The sequence below is a fragment of the Oncorhynchus clarkii genome, chromosome 18 (genome assembly GCF_045791955.1).
Source record: "Oncorhynchus clarkii lewisi isolate Uvic-CL-2024 chromosome 18, UVic_Ocla_1.0, whole genome shotgun sequence".
NCBI lineage: Eukaryota > Metazoa > Chordata > Actinopteri > Salmoniformes > Salmonidae > Oncorhynchus > Oncorhynchus clarkii.
In genome coordinates, this window is record NC_092164.1 from 7,768,183 (window position 1) to 7,792,527 (window position 24,345).

General features: G+C 45.8%; 2 protein-coding genes across 2 annotated transcripts in view; both read right to left on the minus strand.

Moving 5' to 3' along the window:
* Nucleotides 1-1,791, minus strand: part of LOC139372431 (ras GTPase-activating protein 3-like) — a 115,050-nt gene extending 113,259 nt beyond the window's left edge. Inside the window, exon 1 of the mRNA XM_071112144.1 lies at nucleotides 1,551-1,791. Within this exon, the coding sequence (XP_070968245.1) occupies nucleotides 1,551-1,605 (55 nt within the window). The 5' untranslated portion in view covers nucleotides 1,606-1,791. The remainder of the gene's footprint in view (nucleotides 1-1,550) is intronic.
* LOC139372956 (general transcription factor II-I repeat domain-containing protein 2-like) overlaps nucleotides 1-24,345 on the minus strand; it is a 979,173-nt gene that overhangs the window by 847,797 nt on the left and 107,031 nt on the right. The window lies entirely within an intron of this gene.

Genomic DNA, 24,345 nt, shown 5'->3' on the forward strand with positions numbered 1-24,345 from the left:
ACAATCAGACTACACCCACGGTGGGTACAGGGTATGCATAACAATCAGACTACACCCACAGTGGATCCAGGGTATGCTTAACAATCAGACTACACCCACGGTGGGTACAGGGTATGCATAACAATCAGACTACACCCACGGTGGGTACAGGGTATGCATAACAATCAGACTACACCCACAGTGAATACAGGGTATGCATCACAATCAGACTACACCCACAGTGAATACAGAGTATGCATCACAATCAGACTACACCCACGGTGGGTACAGGGTATGCATAACAATCAGACTACACCCACGGTGAGTACAGGGTATGCATAACAATCAGACTACACCCACGGTGAGTACAAGGTAGACTTAACAATCAGACTACACCCACGGTGGGTACAGGGTATGCATAACAATCAGGCTACACCCACGGTGGGTACAGGGTAGACTTAACAATCAGACTACACCCACGGTGGGTCCAGGGTAGACTTAAGTTTAACCACAGAGCTGTTGTTGTGGTGTCAGTTTGGAGACAAAACCGAGATGAGGAAGTCACCAACAGCCGATTAGTCAATCGGGAGATGACATTATAGCGCACCATCTAACGCAATAAAACACGCATCGACTGGATAACTGGTAAACAATAAATAGTCATATCTTTTTGTGGTTGTATTGAATAGACATATGTGTTTTGCATACTAGTGTGTGTATAGCGAATTAATAACACATGGAAAAGCTAGCCAGGGCCATGTCCTATTGAGAGCCATGGAGGAAGGTTATTTTACGTGCGGGCCTCCAGAGGCTAGTGCCAGTCGTCGAGGGGGTGTTTTCTCTTACTTATTATTGCCTAAAGCTGTCCAATGACTGCCACGCGTTCTGGCGCAATAGCGCCTCACAGTAAGACATATGTGACCCTGAAAATCCACACCGGGACTGGGTCTCTCGTTAGACTAACGGTCCGGTTGTTTTATTCGAAGCTCTGCGCGGGGGAGAAAGTGGGCAAACCGAGATCGAGCCACATCCATGGACGTGCAGCTGTTTACTGGTTGGTGGGGGGGGGGGGTTTGCGCTCAGACCCTCATGTCTCGAGTTTTTGTCGCCACAAACAACAAGAAGTTCATAACACCGATCCACTTTTACAATAACAATCCAACCACACTGTAAATGCCATACATGTATGAAGCACCACATAGATAATTCGTTCACGGACCCCTCAGAATAGGCCTGACTACACATACTCTATAACGACGGACTGAATAGACTACGATCACTTGTCTATTTCACAAAATACATGCAATGTTTCGGGAGCGTGTGATTTGAATTACAACATGTCACAGAGACAGAGAGAGAGAGAGAGGGGGAGAGAGAGAGGGGGAGAGAGAGAGAGAGAGAGAGACAGAGAGACAGAGAGAGAGAGAGAGAGAGAGAGAGAGAGGGAGAAGGAGGGCGGTCTCCCTCTCTCAAAGCCCCAATGCCTTTTAGCCCGTTAAAGTAAAGGCACGGGGACCAGAGGGGGTGGGGGAACAATATCCTAGCTGCCTCTGTCTCTCTGCTCTTCTTACCTATTTTTATTTTGACGCTTTGGAAAACCCGTAGCCCTTCCTCTTCGACAGCCATGCTCGCGGCTCCGCTCTTTACCTCTCGCGCCTTGTGGATAGAGTCTTTGCTCCACGGTGATCGGGATGTGTGTGTGTCGGGTTTCTCCGGCAGTAGAAGGAGGCAGGTCTAGTCCAGCTCAAAGGGCCGTGTGCTGTCTGTATGGGTATATATGGTTATGCTTCCCGGACAGCGGACAGCTGCATTCCCTTTACCCAACCGCTGCTAGAAGACACTGCAGCTCAAACCAGAGCAGCGCGTTAGAGTGGGCGGGGCTCCGCCTTCTCTTTCAGCTGATTGACTGCCAGCGGGCTGACGTCATACAAGGAGGCGGGCTAGATTAGTCGTCGAAAGCGGGTTGCTCCAAAGGCGCACAAGGCGGACTGTCACCGAATTGGTCCGAACCGGCTTGGAGTCTATCCTGACTGGTTTACGCCGATAAACATCGATGTGTGCGGTGAGAAAAACATTGCAAAGATCCCAACAAACATCAAAACGGTTTTGCTTTGTGCGCTGAGACTCGAATTGGAGACATGGACAAATCCGATTAGGTCATAATGAACCCAAAGGCGTAGGTTTGACTAGATGATTAACTAATCCGTGTATAAACCCATTAGCTGCTTCGTCCATGTTTAAACCAGACAAGACAGACTACAAGCCGGTTTGGACCAATTCGGTTCCGGTGTGCCTTGTGCCCCATTGAAACGCTCACCCTTGAATTAAATGAGGGTCGTTGACATAAGCCTAGTAGGGTGGGGATTAATGATATTATTGTGATGGGTGGTGATAGCATGACTGAACAGGCTTTAAGGAAGCCACATCACAGGCGAGGACGAGGAGGAAGAGGACGAACACCGCTCAGATCTGTCTAACAGAAGAAGGACCTTAAATTAGCCCCAGTCCAGAACATACTGTAGCAAACGGGGGGAGCGGGGTAGCGAACCCCGGGGTTCCAGCGTGAAAAGCAATCACTCTACGCATCGGGCCAATAGCTGGGAACTGTAGCGTGGCCTCATGCAGAGAGGATCTCTACAATATCAAATCAAAATCACATGTATTTATAAAGCCCTTCGTACATCAGCTGATATCTCAAAGTGCTGTAACAGAAACCCAGCCTAAAACCCCAAACAGCAAGCAATGCAGATGTAGAAGCACAGTGGCTAGGAAAAACTCCCTAGAAAGGCCAGAACCAAGGAAGAAACCTAGAGAGGAACCAGGCTCCGAGGGGTGGACCAGTCCTCTTCAATACATGACTCTACCAGCCCAGTGGTGATGTCGAGAGGGTGGAGTGGAGAGGAGTGGAAGAGTTGGAGCAAGAGTTAACGATTCCAACGGGGTTTTGACCCGGGACCAAGTCCTGTGGGTTAGCCTCCTTCAGAACAGCCCTGAATATAATTATATACCCTCAGCCCCCATCACATCATCCAGTTCCACCCACAATCCTCCACTCCTTGGCCGGGACACAGCTAATGTAAGACAGGGACACTGACTGTAGCTATGAGGCAGCAACCAGCCATCCTGCTGTCATACCGATGTTAGAATAGGATATCAGTGTGTTCAGTTCTTATTGTAAAGGTGACAGGCACTACAACAGCCACATGTAGCTGGAGGGCTGAGGGAGTGACTGAAGTAGTAAGGGGAGAGTTAGTGGTACTGGAGGGCTGAGGGAGTGACTGAAGTAGTGTAGGAAGGGGACAGTTAGTGGTACTGGAGGGCTGAGGGAGTGACTGAAGTAGTATAGTTAGGGGACAGTTAGTGGTCCTGGAGGGCTGAGGGAGTGACTGAAGTAGTATAGGAAGGGGACAGTTAGTGGTACTGGAGGGCTGAGGGAGTGACTGAAGTAGTATAGGAATGGGACAGTTAGTGGTCCTGGAGGGCTGAGGGAGTGACTGAACTAGTATAGTTAGGGGACAGTTAGTGGTCCTGGAGGGCTGAGGGAGTGACTGAAGTAGTGTAGGAAGGGGACAGTTAGTGGTACTGGAGGGCTGAGGGAGTGACTGAAGTAGTATAGGAAGGGGACAGTTAGTGGTACTGGAGGGCTGAGGGAGTGACTGAAGTAGGATCGTAAGGGGACAGTTAGTGGTCCTGGAGGGCTGAGGGAGTGACTGAAGTAGTGTAGGAAGGGGACAGTTCGTGGTACTGGAGGGCTGAGGGAGTGACTGAAGTAGTATAGGAAGGGGACAGTTGGTGGTAAGGGCGCTGGAGGGCTGAGGGGTGACTGAAGTAGTGTAGGAAGGGGACAGTTAGTGGTACTGGAGGGCTGAGGGAGTGACTGAAGTAGTGTCGGAAGCGGACAGTTAGTGGTCCTGGAGGGCTGAGGGAGTGACTGAAGTAGTATAGGAAGGGGACAGTTAGTGGTACTGGAGGGCTGAGGGAGTGACTGAAGTAGTGTAGGAAGGGGACAGTTAGTGGTCCTGGAGGGCTGAGGGAGTGACTGAAGTAGTATAGGAAGGGGACAGTTAGTGGTACTGGAGGGCTGAGGGAGTGGCTGAAGTAGTATAGGAAGGGGACAGTTAGTGGTACTGGAGGGCTGAGGGAGTGACTGAAGTAGTATAGGAAGGGGACAGTTAGTGGTACTGGAGGGCTGAGGGAGTGACTGTAAGGGGACAGTTAGTGGTACTGGAGGGCTGAGGGAGTGACTGTAAGAGGACAGTTAGTGGTACTGGAGGGCTGAGGGAGTGACTGAAGTAGTGTAGGAAGGGGACAGTTAGTGGTCCTGGAGGGCTGAGGGAGTGACTGAAGTAGTATAGGAAGGGGACAGTTAGTGGTACTGGAGGGCTGAGGGAGTGACTGAAGTAGTATAGGAAGGGGACAGTTAGTGGTACTGGAGGGCTGAGGGAGTGACTGTAAGGGGACAGTTAGTGGTACTGGAGGGCTGAGGGAGTGACTGTAAGAGGACAGTTAGTGGTCCTGGAGGGCTGAGGGAGTGACTGAAGTAGTGTAGGAAGGGGACAGTTAGTGGTCCTGGAGGGCTGAGGGAGTGACTGAAGTAGTATAGGAAGGGGGCAGTTAGTGGTCCTGGAGGGCTTAGGGAGTGACTGAAGTAGTGTAGGAAGGGGACAGTTAGTGGTACTGGAGGGCTGAGGGAGTGACTGTAAGGGGACAGTTAGTGGTACTGGAGGACTGAGGGAGTGACTGAAGTAGTGTAGGAAGGGGACAGTTAGTGGTACTGGAGGGCTGATGGAGTGACTGAAGTAGTGTAGGAAGGGGACAGTTAGTGGTCCTGGAGGGCTGAGGGAGTGATTTTAGTAGTGTAGGAAGGGGACAGTTAGTGGTACTGGAGGGCTGAGGGAGTGACTGAAGTAGTGTAGGAAGGGGACAGTTAGTGGTCCTGGAGGGCTGAGGGAGTGACTGAAGTAGTATAGGAAGGGGACAGTTAGTGGTACTGGAAGGCTGAGGGAGTGACTGAAGTGGTATAGGAAGGGGACAGTTAGTGGTACTGGAGGGCTGAGGGAGTGACTGAAGTAGTATAGGAAGGGGACAGTTAGTGGTACTGGAGGGCTGAGGGAGTGACTGTAAGAGGACAGTTAGTGGTACTGGAGGGCTGAGGGAGTGACTGAAGTAGTGTAGGAAGGGGACAGTTAGTGGTCCTGGAGGGCTGAGGGAGTGACTGAAGTAGTATAGGAAGGGGACAGTTAGTGGTCCTGGAGGGCTTAGGGAGTGACTGAAGTAGTGTAGGAAGGGGACAGTTAGTGGTACTGGAGGGCTGAGGGAGTGACTGTAAGGGGACAGTTAGTGGTACTGGAGGACTGAGGGAGTGACTGAAGTAGTGTAGGAAGGGGACAGTTAGTGGTACTGGAGGGCTGATGGAGTGACTGAAGTAGTGTAGGAAGGGGACAGTTAGTGGTCCTGGAGGGCTGAGGGAGTGATTTTAGTAGTGTAGGAAGGGGACAGTTAGTGGTCCTGGAGGGCTGAGGGAGTGACTGAAGTAGTGTAGGAAGGGGACAGTTAGTGGTACTGGAGGGCTGAGGGAGTGACTGAAGTAGGATTGTAAGGGGACGGTTAGTGGTACTGGAGGGCTGAGGGAGTAACTGAAGTAGTATAGGAAGGGGACAGTTAGTGGTACTGGAGGGCTGGGGGAGTGACTGAAGTAGTATAGGAAGGGGACAGTTAGTGGTACTGGAGGGCTGAGGGAGTGACTGAAGTAGTGTAGGAAGGGGACAGTTAGTGGTACTGGAGGGCTGAGGGAGTGACTGAAGTAGTATAGGAAGGGGACAGTTAGTGGTACTGGAGGGCTGAGGGAGTGACTGTAAGGGGACAGTTAGTGGTACTGGAGGGCTGAGGGAGTGACTGTAAGAGGACAGTTAGTGGTACTGGAGGGCTGAGGGAGTGACTGAAGTAGTGTAGGAAGGGGACAGTTAGTGGTCCTGGAGGGCTGAGGGAGTGACTGAAGTAGTGTAGGAAGGGGACAGTTAGTGGTCCTGGAGGGCTTAGGGAGTGACTGAAGTAGTGTAGGAAGGGGACAGTTAGTGGTCCTGGAGGGCTTAGGGAGTGACTGAAGTAGTGTAGGAAGGGGACATGGGGTTAGGTTAGTAAAGGGATGGGTGGAGGGAGCTGAGTTAGTTAGTTAGTTAGTTAGTTAGTTAGTTAGTTGGGTAGTTCAATAGTAAAGGGACATGGGGTTAGGTTAGTAAATGGATGGGATGGAGGGAGCTGAGTTAGTTAGTTAGTTAGTTAGTTAGTTAGTTAGTTCAATAGTAAAGGGACATGGGGTTAGGTTAGTAAATGGATGTAATGGAGGGAGCTGAGTTAGTTAGTTAGTTAGTTAGTTAGTTAGTTAGTTAATTAGTTAGTTAGTTAGTTAGTTAGTTAGTAAGTTAGTTAGTTAGCTATGAGTTACATTAGTTTAGAATGAAGGGACATGGGGTTAGGATAGTAAAGGGATGGGATGGAGGGAACTGAGTTAGTTAGTTAGTTAGTTAGTTAATTAGTTAGTTAGTTAGTTAGTTAGTTAGTTAGTTAGTTGGGTAGTTCAATAGTAAAGGGACATGGGGTTAGGTTAGTAAATGGATGGGATGGAGGGAGCTGAGTTAGTTAGTTAGTTAATTAGTTAGTTCAATAGTAAAGGGACATGGGGTTAGGTTATTAAATGGATGGGGTGGAGGGAGCTGAGTTAGTTAGTTAGTTAGTTAGTTAATTAGTTAGTTAGTTAGTTAGTTAGTAAGTTAGTTAGTTAGCTATGAGTTACATTAGTTCAGAATGAAGGGACATGGGGCTCTCCGTCCAGACAGGCTCCCAGGGAAACAGTAAATGACAGAGGCCTACATAAACTAACAGTCGTTCATGACATGATGCATGTATTTTAGTACAGAACCTCGGAGGCTACGCCCTGTGGTAAACCACGGGCCTGTGTGTGTGTGTGTGTGTGTGTGTGTGTGTGTGTGTGTGTGTGTGTGTGTGTGTGTGTGTGTTTGGGTGTGTGTGTGTGTGTGTGTGTTTGGGTGTGTGTGTTTGGGTGGGGGGGTGAGCATAGATTTGAACCAAAGCTCATTCTTTTTCACTGGATGTACAGTTGAAGTCAGAAGTTTACATACACCTTAGCCAAATACATTTAAACTCAGGTTTTTATAATTCCTGACATTTAATCCTAGTAAAAATGCCCTGTCTTGTGTCAAGGTAGGATCACCACTTTCTTTTAAGAATGTGAAATGTCAGAATAATAGTAGAGAGAATGATTTATTTAAGCTTTTATTTATTTCATCACATTCCCATTGGGTCAGAAGTTTACATACACTTCATTAGTATTTGGTAGCAGTGCCTTTAAATTGTTTAACTTGGGTCAAACATTTCAGGTAGCCTTCCACAAGCTTCCCACAATAAGTTGGGTGAATTTTGGCCCATTCCTCCTGACAGAGCTGGTGTAACTGAGTCAGGTTTGTAGGCCTCCTTGCTCACGCTTGCTTTTTCAGTTCTGCCCACACATTTTCTATAGGATTGAGGTCAGGGCTTTGTGATGGCCACTCCAATACCTTGACTTTGTTGTCCTTAAGCCATTTTGCCACAACTTTGGAAGTATGCTTGGGGTCATTGTCCATTTGGAAGACCCATTTGCGACCAAGCTTTAACTTCCTGACTGATGTCTTGAGATGTTGCTTCAATATATCCCCATAATTTTCCTGCCTCATGATGCCATCTATTTTGTGAAGTGCACCAGTCCCTCCTGCAGCAAAGCACGCCCACAACATGATGCTGCCAGCCCCATGCTTCACGGTTGGGATGGTGTTCTTCGGCTTGCAAGCCTCCCCCTTTTTCCTCCAAACATTATGATGGTCATTATGGCCAAACAGTTCTATTTTTGTTTCATCGGACCAGACGACATTTCTCCAAAAAGTACGATCTTTGTCCCCATGTGCAGTTGCAAACCGTAGTCTGGCTTTTTTATGGCTGTTTTTGAGCAGTGGCTTCTTCCTTCCCGAGCGGACTTTCAGGTTATGTCGATAGAGGACTCATTTTACTGTGGATATAGATACTTTTGTACCTGTTTCCTCCAGCATCTTCACAAGGTCCTTTGCTGTTGTTCTGGGATTGATTTGCACTTTTCGCACCAAAGTACATTCATCTCTAGGAGACAGAATGTGTCTCCTTCCTGAGCGGTATGACAGCTGCGTGGTCCCATGGTGTTTATACTTGCGTACTATTATTTGTACAGATGAACGTGGTACCTTCAGGCGTTTGGAAATTGCTCCCAAGGATGAACCAGACTTGTGGAGGTCAACAATTTTTTTGTGATGTCTTGGTTGATTTCTTTTGATTTCCCCACGATGTCAAGCAAAGAGGCACTGAGTTTGAAGGTGGGCCTTGAAATACATCCACAGGTACACCTCCAATTGACTCAAATGATGTCAATTAGCCTATCAGAAGATTCCAAAGCCGTGACATAATTTTCTGGAATTTTCCAAGCTGTTTAAAGGCACAGTCAACTTAGTGTCTGTAAACTTCTGACCCACTGGAATTGTGATACAGTGAATTATAAATGAAATAATCTGTCTGTTAACAATTGTTGGAAAAATTACTTGTGTCATGCACAAAGTAGATGTCCTAACCAACTTGCCAAAACTATAGTTTGTTAACAAGAAATTTGTGGAGTGGTTGAAAAACGAGTTTTAATGACAACCTAAGTGTATGTAAAATTCCGACATCAACTGTATGTAGAAGAGGTCAGGTTGTTACCACATGGAGACGTATGTAGAAGAGGTCAGGTTGTTACCACGTGGAGACGTATGTAGAAGAGGTCAGGTTGTTACCACGTGGAGACGTATGTAGAAGAGGTCAGAGGTCAGGTTGTTACCACATGGAGACGTGTGTAGAAGAGGTCAGGTTGTTACCACGTGGAGACGTCTGTAGAAGAGGTCAGAGGTCAGGTTGTTACCACATGGAGACGTATGTAGAAGAGGTCAGGTTGTTACCACATGGAGACGTATGTAGAAGAGGTCAGGTTGTTACCACATGGAGACGTATGTAGAAGAGGTCAGAGGTCAGGTTGTTACCACATGGAGACGTAACGTTGAAGAGGTCAGGTTGTTACCACATGGAGACGTCTGTAGAAGAGGTCAGAGGTCAGGTTGTTACCACATGGAGACGTCTGTAGAAGAGGTCAGAGGTCAGGTTGTTACCACATGGAGACGTCTGTAGAAGAGGTCAGAGGTCAGGTTGTTACCACATGGAGACGTCTGTAGAAGAGGTCAGAGGTCAGGTTGTTACCACATGGAGACGTATGTAGAAGAGGTCAGGTTGTTACCACGTGGAGACGTCTGTAGAAGAGGTCAGGTTGTTACCACATGGAGACGTATGTAGAAGAGGTCAGGTTGTTACCAAATGGAGACGTATGTAGAAGAGGTCAGGTTGTTACCACATGGAGACGTGTGTAGAAGAGGTCAGGTTGTTACCACATGGAGACGTCTGTAGAAGAGGTCAGAGGTCAGGTTGTTACCACATGGAGACGTCTGTAGAAGAGGTCAGGTTGTTACCACATGGAGACGTATGTAGAAGAGGTCAGGTTGTTACCACATGGAGACGTATGTAGAAGAGGTCAGGTTGTTACCACATGGAGACGTCTGTAGAAGAGGTCAGGTTGTTACCACATGGAGACGTATGTAGAAGAGGTCAGGTTGTTACCACATGGAGACGTATGTAGAAGAGGTCAGGTTGTTACCACGTGGAGACGTATGTAGAAGAGGTCAGGTTGGTACCACATGGAGACTTGTGTAGAAGAGGTCAGGTTGTTACCACATGGAGACGTCTGTAGAAGAGGTCAGAGGTCAGGTTGTTACCACATGGAGACGTCTGTAGAAGAGGTCAGAGGTCAGGTTGTTACCACATGGAGACGTCTGTAGAAGAGGTCAGAGGTCAGGTTGTTACCACATGGAGACGTCTGTAGAAGAGGTCAGGTTGGTACCACATGGAGACGTATGTAGAAGAGGTCAGGTTGTTACCACATGGAGACGTGTGTAGAAGAGGTCAGGTTGTTACCACATGGAGACGTGTGTAAAAGAGGTCAGGTTGGTACCACATGGAGACGTCTGTAGAAGAGGTCAGGTTGTTACAACATGGAGACGTCTGTAGAAGAGGTCAGAGGTCAGGTTGTTACCACATGGAGACGTGTGTAGAAGAGGTCAGGTTGTTACCACATGGAGACGTATGTAGAAGAGGTCAGGTTGTTACCACATGGAGACGTATGTAGAAGAGGTCAGAGGTCAGGTTGTTACCACATGGAGACGTCTGTAGAAGAGGTCAGAGGTCAGGTTGTTACCACATGGAGACGTCTGTAGAAGAGGTCAGAGGTCAGGTTGTTACCACATGGAGACGTCTGTAGAAGAGGTCAGAGGTCAGGTTGTTACCACATGGAGACGTATGTAGAAGAGGTCAGGTTGTTACCACATGGAGACGTATGTAGAAGAGGTCAGGTTGTTACCACGTGGAGACGTCTGTAGAAGAGGTCAGGTTGTTACCACATGGAGACGTATGTAGAAGAGGTCAGGTTGTTACCACATGGAGACGTATGTAGAAGAGGTCAGGTTGTTACCACATGGAGACGTGTGTAGAAGAGGTCAGGTTGTTACCACATGGAGACGTCTGTAGAAGAGGTCAGAGGTCAGGTTGTTACCACATGGAGACGTATGTAGAAGAGGTCAGGTTGTTACCACATGGAGACGTATGTAGAAGAGGTCAGGTTGTTACCACATGGAGACGTATGTAGAAGAGGTCAGGTTGTTACCACGTGGAGACGTATGTAGAAGAGGTCAGGTTGGTACCACATGGAGACTTGTGTAGAAGAGGTCAGGTTGTTACCACATGGAGACGTCTGTAGAAGAGGTCAGAGGTCAGGTTGTTACCACATGGAGACGTCTGTAGAAGAGGTCAGAGGTCAGGTTGTTACCACATGGAGACGTCTGTAGAAGAGGTCAGAGGTCAGGTTGTTACCACATGGAGACGTCTGTAGAAGAGGTCAGGTTGGTACCACATGGAGACGTATGTAGAAGAGGTCAGGTTGTTACCACATGGAGACGTATGTAGAAGAGGTCAGGTTGTTACCACATGGAGACGTATGTAGAAGAGGTCAGGTTGTTACCACATGGAGACGTATGTAGAAGAGGTCAGGTTGTTACCACATGGAGACGTATGTAGAAGAGGTCAGGTTGTTACCACATGGAGACGTATGTAGAAGAGGTCAGGTTGTTACAACATGGAGACGTCTGTAGAAGAGGTCAGAGGTCAGGTTGTTACCACATGGAGACGTGTGTAGAAGAGGTCAGGTTGTTACCACGTGGAGACGTATGTAGAAGAGGTCAGGTTGTTACCACATGGAGACGTGTGTAGAAGAGGTCAGGTTGTTACCACATGGAGACGTATGTAGAAGAGGTCAGGTTGTTACCACATGGACACGTCTTCAATCTCACATACAAAACAAACAACAGATACTCGAGAGTCTTTCCGTTCAAGACATTCTATAACATTCTGTCAACAAAGAAAAACCCTTTGCGTTTGGGGAGCAAGACTCTAAATGAAGAAGAGGAGGACATGATGCTTCTGTATTGGTACAGTCCGACAGTGAGCTCATTTTGGCTACAGGTTCAAGGCCGGCTTTCCATCCCTCCATCAGACTACATATTAACCCTGAGCTCATCATCTTCGGCGACCTCAACGTTCGTAATCTTTCAATTAACACAATACTTCTGCTAGGTAAAATATTCATATACAAAAACACAACATTCTACGTCTAACCTCTTTAAACCATTTGCTAGACACCGATTCGTCCTTGAAAATACAAATTGCTACTAGAACTCAGGAAATTCAACAACAACAAGTAAAGTGGGGGGGAAGCTAAGCAAGGGGGAAGTGTTGGGAAACTCTTTAGGCATATTTCTTTCACAAAGTCAACTCGTGTTATTGTACACTATTAATTAATGCAAATATCTTCTTATAAGGGCAAAATAATCTATGTGGAATGTAAGCTAACAATGGTTTTCCTTATTTATTTTTGCATTAGGGCTACACCATGGCATTACAGATAACTGTGTTATCCTAATGTGTTGTATCGGGTGTTTGTCTTGTTATTGTCCTCAGTTCTTTTGTTTGTCTTGTTATTGTCATGTACAATACCAGTTAAAAGTTTGGACACACCTACTCATTCAAGGGTTTTTCTTTATTTGTACTATTTTCTAGATTGTAGAATAATAGTGAAGACATCAAAACTTTGAAATAACACATCATGTAGTAACCAAAAAAAAAGGGTTGAACAAATTGTAACGGCTGTTGGTGGAAGAAGGTGAGGACCAAGGTGCAGCAACACTTCCTTCAGCAGAGAGACTCTACCCGTGTTGTAACGACCGTTGGTGGAAGAAGGTGAGGACCAAGGTGCAGCAACACTTCCTTCAGCAGAGAGACTCTACCCGTGTTGTAACGACCGTTGGTGGAAGAAGGTGAGGACCAAGGTGCAGCAACACTTCCTTCAGCAGAGAGACTCTACCCGTGTTGTAACGACCGTTGGTGGAAGAAGGTGAGGACCAAGGTGCAGCAACACTTCCTTCAGCAGAGAGACTCTACCCGTGTTGTAACGACCGTTGGTGGAAGAAGGTGAGGACCAAGGTGCAGCAACACTTCCTTCAGCAGAGAGACTCTACCCGTGTTGTAACGGCCGTTGGTGGAAGAAGGTGAGGACCAAGGTGCAGCAACACTTCCTTCAGCAGAGAGACTCTACCCGTGTTGTAACGACCGTTGGTGGAAGAAGGTGAGGACCAAGGTGCAGCAACACTTCCTTCAGCAGAGAGACTCTACCCGTGTTGTAACGACCGTTGGTGGAAGAAGGTGAGGACCAAGGTGCAGCAACACTTCCTTCAGCAGAGAGACTCTACCCGTGTTGTAACGACCGTTGGTGGAAGAAGGTGAGGACCAAGGTGCAGCAACACTTCCTTCAGCAGAGAGACTCTACCCGTGTTGTAACGACCGTTGGTGGAAGAAGGTGAGGACCAAGGTGCAGCAACACTTCCTTCAGCAGAGAGACTCTACCCGTGTTGTAACGACCGTTGGTGGAAGAAGGTGAGGACCAAGGTGCAGCAACACTTCCTTCAGCAGAGAGACTCTACCCGTGTTGTAACGGCCGTTGGTGGAAGAAGGTGAGGACCAAGGTGCAGCAACACTTCCTTCAGCAGAGAGACTCTACCCGTGTTGTAACGACCGTTGGTGGAAGAAGGTGAGGACCAAGGTGCAGCAACACTTCCTTCAGCAGAGAGACTCTACCCGTGTTGTAACGACCGTTGGTGGAAGAAGGTGAGGACCAAGGTGCAGCAACACTTCCTTCAGCAGAGAGACTCTACCCGTGTTGTAACGACCGTTGGTGGAAGAAGGTGAGGACCAAGGTGCAGCAACACTTCCTTCAGCAGAGAGACTCTACCCGTGTTGTAACGGCCGTTGGTGGAAGAAGGTGAGGACCAAGGTGCAGCAACACTTCCTTCAGCAGAGAGACTCTACCCGTGTTGTAACGACCGTTGGTGGAAGAAGGTGAGGACCAAGGTGCAGCAACACTTCCTTCAGCAGAGAGACTCTACCCGTGTTGTAACGACCGTTGGTGGAAGAAGGTGAGGACCAAGGTGCAGCAACACTTCCTTCAGCAGAGAGACTCTACCCGTGTTGTAACGACCGTTGGTGGAAGAAGGTGAGGACCAAGGTGCAGCAACACTTCCTTCAGCAGAGAGACTCTACCCGTGTTGTAACGACCGTTGGTGGAAGAAGGTGAGGACCAAGGTGCAGCAACACTTCCTTCAGCAGAGAGACTCTACCCGTGTTGTAACGACCGTTGGTGGAAGAAGGTGAGGACCAAGGTGCAGCAACACTTCCTTCAGCAGAGAGACTCTACCCGTGTTGTAACGGCCGTTGGTGGAAGAAGGTGAGGACCAAGGTGCAGCAACACTTCCTTCAGCAGAGAGACTCTACCCGTGTTGTAACGACCGTTGGTGGAAGAAGGTGAGGACCAAGGTGCAGCAACACTTCCTTCAGCAGAGAGACTCTACCCGTGTTGTAACGACCGTTGGTGGAAGAAGGTGAGGACCAAGGTGCAGCAACACTTCCTTCAGCAGAGAGACTCTACCCGTGTTGTAACGGCCGTTGGTGGAAGAAGGTGAGGACCAAGGTGCAGCAACACTTCCTTCAGCAGAGAGACTCTACCCGTGTTGTAACGACCGTTGGTGGAAGAAGGTGAGGACCAAGGTGCAGCAACACTTCCTTCAGCAGAGAGACTCTACCCGTGTTGTAACGACCGTTGGTGGAAGAAGGTGAGGACCAAGGTGCAGCAACACTTCCTTCAGCAGAGAGACTCTACCCGTGTTGTAACGACCGTTGGTGGAAGAAGGTGAGGACCAAGGTGCAGCAACACTTCCTTCAGCAGAGAGACTCTACCCGTGTTGTAACGACCGTTGGTGGAAGAAGGTGAGGACCAAGGTGCAGCAACACTTCCTTCAGCAGAGAGACTCTACCCGTGTTGTAACGACCGTTGGTGGAAGAAGGTGAGGACCAAGGTGCAGCAACACTTCCTTCAGCAGAGAGACTCTACCCGTGTTGTAACGGCCGTTGGTGGAAGAAGGTGAGGACCAAGGTGCAGCAACACTTCCTTCAGCAGAGAGACTCTACCCGTGTTGTAACGACCGTTGGTGGAAGAAGGTGAGGACCAAGGTGCAGCAACACTTCCTTCAGCAGAGAGACTCTACCCGTGTTGTAACGACCGTTGGTGGAAGAAGGTGAGGACCAAGGTGCAGCGTGGTACGTGTTCATCCTTTTATTCATGGGACTGAACACTGATTAACAAAACAAAGAGAACAACCGAAACAGTCCTGTCTGGAGACAGAAAAACAGAAAGCAACTACCCACAAACACCCAGTGGGAAAGAGCTACCTAAGTATGGTTCTCAATCAGAGACAACGATAGACAGCTGTCCCTGATTGAGAACCACACCTGGCCAAACAACAAAGAAATACAAAAACATAGAATGCCCACCCTAGTCACACCCTGGCCTAACCAAAATAGAGAATAAAAGCCTCTCTGTGGCCAGGGCGTGACACAAATCAAAATATATTTTATATTTGAGATTCTTCAAAGTTGACACGCTTTGCCTTGATGACAGCTTTGCACACTCTTGGCATTCTCTCAACCAGCTTCATGCTGTAGTCACCTGGAATGCATTTCAATTAACAGGCGTGCTTTGTTAAAAGTTCATTTGTGGAATTTCGTTCCCTCTTAATGTGTTTGAGCCAATCAGTTGTGTTGTGACAAGGTAGGGGTGGTATACAAGAGATAGCCTTATTTGGTAAAAGAGCAAGTCCATATTATGGCAAGAACAGCTCAAATAAGCAAAGAGAAATGACAGTCCATCATTACTTTAATAAGACAAGGTCAGTCAATCCAGAAAATTTCAAGAACATTAAAAGTTTCTTCAAGTTCAGTCGCAAAAACCATCAAGCGCTATGATGAAACTGTCTCTCATGAGGACCGCCACAGGAAAGGAAGACCCAGAGTTAACTCTGCTGCAGAGGATAAGTTCATTAGAGTTTACCAGCCTCCGAAATTGCAGCCTGGAATAAATGCTTCACAGAGTTCAAGTAACAGACACATCTCAACATCAAATGTTCAGAGGGAGATTGCGTGAATCAGGCCTTCATGGTCGAATTGCTGCAAAGAAACCACCTACTAAAGGACACCAATAATAAGAAGAGACTTGCTTGGGCAAGTCAATAAATACCTTGTCTCCTCATCCCAGTCTCCTCATCGGAGTCTGCTCTTGGGTTTCCCTGCTCCACTACTGTCCCGTCGATGTGGATAGGGGGGTGCTCCCTAATGCTGTTTCCTGAAGTCCACGATGTCCTCGGCTGCTCTTGGGTTTCCCTGTTCCACTAACAGGGAGATATTCCTACAGATGGTGAATATCTACACTCTGAAAAAAGGTGCAATTTAGAACCAAAAAGGGTTCTTCGACTGTCCCCATCGAAAAAACCCTTTTGGTTCCAGGTAGAACCCTTTTGGGTTCCATTTAGAACCCTTTCCAAAGACTGTTCTACATGGAACCCAAAATAGTTCTATCCGGAACCAAAAAAGGGTTCTCCTTTGAGGACAGCCACAAAACCCTTTTGTAAATGTTCCCCTCCTCGTCTCCTTTCCTTCGTCATTTCCTTTTCATTATGTTGAATCAGTTGGGAGGAAGGAGAGGATACGAGGAAACCCCTTGATACATCTACAGATAACAGACACTGTCCTTGCTGCAGGATCCAATGGCCAAAGGTTTCAGCTGTGGTTTAATCCCAAACAGTGTAAAGAATGGGAAGCACTTCCTACCGTCTGTATGTGTACTTTCTATTATTACGTTAGGAGACAACACAGACCAGAGTTAGTCAAGGCTACCAGCCATGCCCCAATCCTTCAGGCTGAAACCTTCTGGCTTTATGAAATGGAGACAACACAGACCAGAGTTAGTCAAGGCTGAAACCTTCTGGCTTTATGAAGTGGAGACAACACAGACCAGAGTTAGTCAAGGCTGAAACCTTCTGGCTTTATGAAGTGGAGACAACACAGACCAGAGTTAGTCAAGGCTGAAACCTTCTGGCTTTATGAAGTGGAGACAACACAGACCAGAGTTAGTCAAGGCTGAAACCTTCTGGCTTTATGAAGTGGAGACAACACAGACCAGAGTTAGTCAAGGCTGTGCTACCAGCCATGCCCCAATCCTTCAGGCTGAAACCTTCTGGCTTTATGAAGTGGAGACAACACAGCCTGTCAGTCAGCGGTCTACACAGCCTGTCAGTCAGTGGTCTACATGGAGCTGTCAGTCAGCGGTCTACATGGAGCTGTCAGTCAGCGGTCTACACAGCCTGTCTGTCAGCGGTCTACATGGAGCTGTCAGTCAGCGGTCTACACAGCCTGTCAGTCAGCGGTCTACATGGAGCTGTCAGTCAGCGGTCTACATGGAGCTGTCAGTCAGCGGTCTACATGGAGCTGTCATTCAGCAGTCTACATGGAGCTGTCAGTCAGCGGTCTACATGGAGCTGTCAGTCAGCGGTCTACATGAAGCTGTCAGTCAGCGGTTTACACAGCCTGTCTGTCAGCGGTCTACATGGAGCTGTCAGTCAGCGGTCTACACATTTTTCAGAGGGAAAGAGGTCATTTATAGCCTGTTTATCATTATAGACCATCTCTGGTAAACCTGGCTGTCTAAACTAAAGGTCCCATATCGCCACCTAGTGTCAGTCAGGTAAGTTGCTGTTGACTTCCCAACTTCACATGTCCCTGTCGTCCCTGTGGACAGCATGCTTGTTACAAGGGGTTTGAGTCTCTATGGCACAGGTGGGGTTCTTTCCCCACAGCCACCGGGTCTGTGGTTCAAACCCCTTACAGGCTGTTTCCTGTCCTTTACTTCAACTAAACATCCAATCACACCTACTTACTACAACTAAACATCCAATCACACCACAGTATCCCATCACCACGTCTCCAATCACACCTACTTACTACAACTAAACATCCAATCACACCTACTTACTACAACTAAACATCCAATCACACCTACTTACTACAACTTAACATCCAATCACACCTACTTACTACAACTAAACATCCAATCACACCACAGTACCCCATCATCACGTCTCCAAACACACCTACTTACTACAACTAAACATCCAATCACACCTACTTACTACAACTAAACATCCAATCACACCTACTTACTACAACTTAACATCCAATCACACATACTCACTACAACTAAACATCCAATCACACCACAGTACCCCATCATCACGTCTCCAATCACACCTACTTACTACAACTAAACATCCAATCACACCTACTTACTACAACTTAACATCCAATCACACCTACTTACTACAACTTAACATCCAATCACACCTACTTACTACAACTAAACATCCAATCACACCTACTTACTACAACTAAACATCCAATCACACCACAGTATCCCATCACCACGTCTCCAATCACACCTACTTACTACAACTAAACATCCAATCACACCTACTTACTACAACTTAACATCCAATCACACCTACTTACTACAACTTAACATCCAATCACACCTACTTACTACAACTAAACATCCAATCACACCTACTTACTACAACTTAACATCCAATCACACCTACCTACTACAACTTAACATCCAATCACACCTACTTACTACAACTAAACATCCAATCACACCTACTTACTACAACTTAACATCCAATCACACCTACTTACTACAACTAAACATCCAATCACACCTACTTACTACAACTTAACATCCAATCACACCTACTTACTACAATTTAACATCCAATCACACCTACTTACTACAACTTAACATCCAATCGCACCACAGTATCCCATCACCACGTCTCCAATCACACCTACTTACTACAACTTAACATCCAATCACACCTACTTACTACAACTAAACATCCAATCACACCTACTTACTACAACTTAACATCCAATCACACCACAGTACCCCATCATCACGTCTCCAATCACACCTACTTACTACAACTTAACATCCAATCACACCTACTTACTACAACTTAACATCCAATCACACCTACTTACTACAACTTAACATCCAATCACACCACAGTATCCCATCATCATGTCTCCAAACACACCTACTTACTACAACTAAACATCCAATCACACCTACTTACTACAACTTAACATCCAATCACACCTACTTACTACAACTAAACATCCAATCACACCACAGTACCCCATCATCATGTCTCCAATCACACCTACTTACTACAACTAAACATCCAATCACACCACAGTATCCCATCACCATGTCTCCAAACACACCTACTTACTACAACTAAACATCCAATCACACCTACTTACTACAACTAAACATCCAATCACACCACAGTACCCCATCATCATGTCTCCAATCACACCTACTTACTACAACTTAACATCCAATCACACCTACTTACTACAACTTAACATCCAATCACACCACAGTACCCCATCATCATGTCTCCAATCACACCTACTTACTACAACTAAACATCCAATCACACCTACTTACTACAACTAAACATCCAATCACACCTACTTACTACAACTTAACATCCAATCACATCACAGTATCCCATCACCATGTCTCCAAACACACCTACTTACTACAACTAAACATCCAATCACACCTACTTACTACAACTTAACATCCAATCACACCACAGTATCCCATCACCATGTCTCCAAACACACCTACTTACTACAACTAAACATCCAATCACACCTACTTACTACAACTTAACATCCAATCACACCACAGTATCCCATCACCATGTCTCCAAACACACCTACTTACTACAACTTAACATCCAATCACACCTACTTACTACAACTTAACATCCAATCACACCTACTTACTACAACTAAACATCCAATCACACCACAGTACCCCATCATCATGTCTCCAAACACACCTACTTACTACAACTAAACATCCAATCACACCTACTTACTACAACTAAACATCCAATCACACCACAGTACCCCATCATCATGTCTCCAATCCTACCTACTTACTACAACTTAACATCCAATCACGCCACAGTACCCCATCATCATGTCTCCAATCCTACCTACTTACTACAACTAAACATCCAATCACACCTACTTACTACAACTAAACATCCAATCACACCACAGTACCCCATCATCATGTCTCCAAACACACCTACTTACTACAACTAAACATCCAATCACACCTACTTACTACAACTTAACATCCAATCACACCTACTTACTACAACTAAACATCCAATCACACCTACTTACTACAACTTAACATCCAATCACACCTACTTACTACAACTTAACATCCAATCACACCTACTTACTACAACTTAACATCCAATCCCACCTACTTACTACAACTAAACATCCAATCACACCACAGTACCCCATCATCACGTCTCCAATCACACCTACTTACTACAACTAAACATCCAATCACACCTACTTACTACAACTTAACATCCAATCACACCTACTTACTACAACTTAACATCCAATCACACCACAGTATCCCATCATCATATCTCCAAACACACCTACTTACTACAACTAAACATCCAATCACACCTACTTACTACAACTTAACATCCAATCACACCTACTTACTACAACTTAACATCCAATCACACCACAGTATCCCATCACCACGTCTCCAAACACACCTACTTACTACAACTTAACATCAAATCAAACCTACTTACTACAACTTAACATCCAATCACACCTACTTACTACAACTTAACATCCAATCGCACCACAGTACCCCATCATCATGTCTCCAATCCTACCTACTTACTACAACTTAACATCCAATCACGCCACAGTACCCCATCATCATGTCTCCAATCACACCTACTTACTACAACTAAACATCCAATCACACCTACTTACTACAACTAAACATCCAATCACACCTACTTACTACAACTTAACATCCAATCACATCACAGTATCCCATCACCATGTCTCCAAACACACCTACTTACTACAACTAAACATCCAATCACACCTACTTACTACAACTTAACATCCAATCACACCACAGTATCCCATCACCATGTCTCCAAACACACCTACTTACTACAACTAAACATCCAATCACACCTACTTACTACAACTTAACATCCAATCACACCACAGTATCCCATCACCATGTCTCCAAACACACCTACTTACTACAACTTAACATCCAATCACACCTACTTACTACAACTTAACATCCAATCACACCTACTTACTACAACTAAACATCCAATCACACCACAGTACCCCATCATCATGTCTCCAAACACACCTACTTACTACAACTAAACATCCAATCACACCTACTTACTACAACTAAACATCCAATCACACCACAGTACCCCATCATCATGTCTCCAATCCTACCTACTTACTACAACTTAACATCCAATCACGCCACAGTACCCCATCATCATGTCTCCAATCCTACCTACTTACTACAACTAAACATCCAATCACACCTACTTACTACAACTAAACATCCAATCACACCACAGTACCCCATCATCATGTCTCCAAACACACCTACTTACTACAACTAAACATCCAATCACACCTACTTACTACAACTTAACATCCAATCACACCTACTTACTACAACTAAACATCCAATCACACCTACTTACTACAACTTAACATCCAATCACACCTACTTACTACAACTTAACATCCAATCACACCTACTTACTACAACTTAACATCCAATCACACCTACTTACTACAACTAAACATCCAATCACACCACAGTACCCCATCATCACGTCTCCAATCACACCTACTTACTACAACTAAACATCCAATCACACCTACTTACTACAACTTAACATCCAATCACACCTACTTACTACAACTTAACATCCAATCACACCACAGTATCCCATCATCATATCTCCAAACACACCTACTTACTACAACTAAACATCCAATCACACCTACTTACTACAACTTAACATCCAATCACACCTACTTACTACAACTTAACATCCAATCACACCACAGTATCCCATCACCACGTCTCCAAACACACCTACTTACTACAACTTAACATCAAATCAAACCTACTTACTACAACTTAACATCCAATCACACCTACTTACTACAACTTAACATCCAATCGCACCACAGTACCCCATCATCATGTCTCCAATCCTACCTACTTACTACAACTTAACATCCAATCACGCCACAGTACCCCATCATCATGTCTCCAAACACACCTACTTACTACAACTAAACATCCAATCACACCTACTTACTACAACTTAACATCCAATCACACCTACTTACTACAACTAAACATCCAATCACACCTACTTACTACAACTTAACATCCAATCACACCTACTTACTACAACTTAACATCCAATCACACCACAGTACCCCATCATCATGTCTCCAATCCTACCTACTTACTACAACTTAACATCCAATCACGCCACAGTACCCCATCATCATGTCTCCAATCCTACCTACTTACTACAACTTAACATCCAATCACGCCACAGTACCCCATCATCATGTCTCCAATCCTACCTACTTACTACAACTTAACATCCAATCACACCACAGTACCCCATCATCATGTCTCCAATCCTACCTACTTACTACAGCTAAACATCCAATCACACCTACTTACTACAACTTAACATCCAATCACACCACAGTACCCCATCATCATGTCTACAATCACACCTACTTACTACAACTTAACATCCAATCACACCTACTTACTACAACTTAACATCCAATCACACCTACTTACTACAACTTAACATCCAATCACACCTACTTACGACAACTTAACATCCAATCACACCTACTTACTACAACTTAACATCCAATCACACCTACTTACTACAACTTAACATCCAATCACACCTACTTACTACAACTAAACATCCAATCACACCACAGTACCCCATCATCATGTCTCCAATCACACCTACTTACTACAACTAAACATCCAATCACACCTACTTACTACAACTTAACATCCAATCACACCTACTTACTACAACTTAACATCCAATCACACCACAGTATCCCATCATCATGTCTCCAAACACACCTACTTACTACAACTAAACATCCAATCACACCTACTTACTACAACTTAACATCCAATCACACCTACTTACTACAACTTAACATCCAATCACACGTACTTACTACAACTTAACATCCAATCACACCACAGTATCCCATCACCACGTCTCCAATCACACCTACTTACTACAACTTAACATCCAATCACACCTACTTACTACAACTAAACATCCAATCACACCTACTTACTACAACTTAACATCCAATCACACCTACTTACTACAACTAAACATCCAATCACACCACAGTACCCCATCATCATGTCTCCAATCACACCTACTTACTACAACTAAACATCCAATCACGCCACAGTATCCCATCATCACGTCTCCAATCACACCTACTTACTACAACTAAACATCCAATCACACCTACTTACTACAACTAAACATCCAATCACACCTACTTACTACAACTAAACATCCAATCACACCACAGTATCCCATCATCATGTCTCCAAACACACCTACTTACTACAACTAAACATCCAATCACACCTACTTACTACAACTTAACATCCAATCACACCTACTTACTACAACTTAACATCCAATCACACCACAGTACCCCATCATCATGTCTCCAATCCTACCTACTTACTACAACTAAACATCCAATCACGCCACAGTATCCCATCACCACGTCTCCAAACACAGAATAAACTGTCAACAAAAAAAGACATTACGGCAGTGGCCCAACTTTCTAATCAATAAATATTCTCACATTGTAATAAACAACCACAAACAGAGCTTCAGAACAGCTTTGACCACACCCCCAGACAGTTTGACCACACCCACAGACAGTGACCACACCCCCAGACAGTTTGACCACACCTCTAGACAGTGACCACACCCCCAGACAGATTGACCACACCCACAGACAGTGACCACACCCCCAGACAGTTTGACCACACCTCTAGACAGTGACCACACCCCCAGACAGTTTGACCACACCCACAGACAGTGACCACACCCCCAGACAGTTTGACCACACCTCTAGACAGTGACCACACCCCTAGACAGTGATCACACCCCCAGACAGTTTGACCACACCCCCAGACAGTTTGACCACACCCCCAGACAGTTTGACCACACCCCTAGACAGTTTGACCACACCCCCAGACAGTTTGACCACACCCCCAGACAGCACTCTCCCTGAAATGATTGTCTTCAAACAAACAGATGATTGTCTTCAAACACCGCAACAACACCACACAATATGCATCTAACGCATAAGAACATTGTGGATGAATAGTAATACAATGTACTGTGTGGCACCTTCTACACTTTCACCCACAGATCACAGTTTAATCTGTTGTTGCTAGCAATATTCATAAAAAAAACAACAGGGGTCAGCAGACCCCACTTTGGGAACCGCTAAACGCCAATTTATGCTTGATCCTGAATGTGGTAGGAGGCTTAGAAGAGGCATGCAGAGGCTCGGTACAGTATCGATCCTGAATGTGGTAGGAGGCTTAGAAGAGGCATGCAGAGGCTCGGTACAGTATCGATCCTGAATGTGGTAGGAGGCTTAGAAGAGGCATGCAGAGGCTCGGTACAGTATCGATCCTGAATGTGG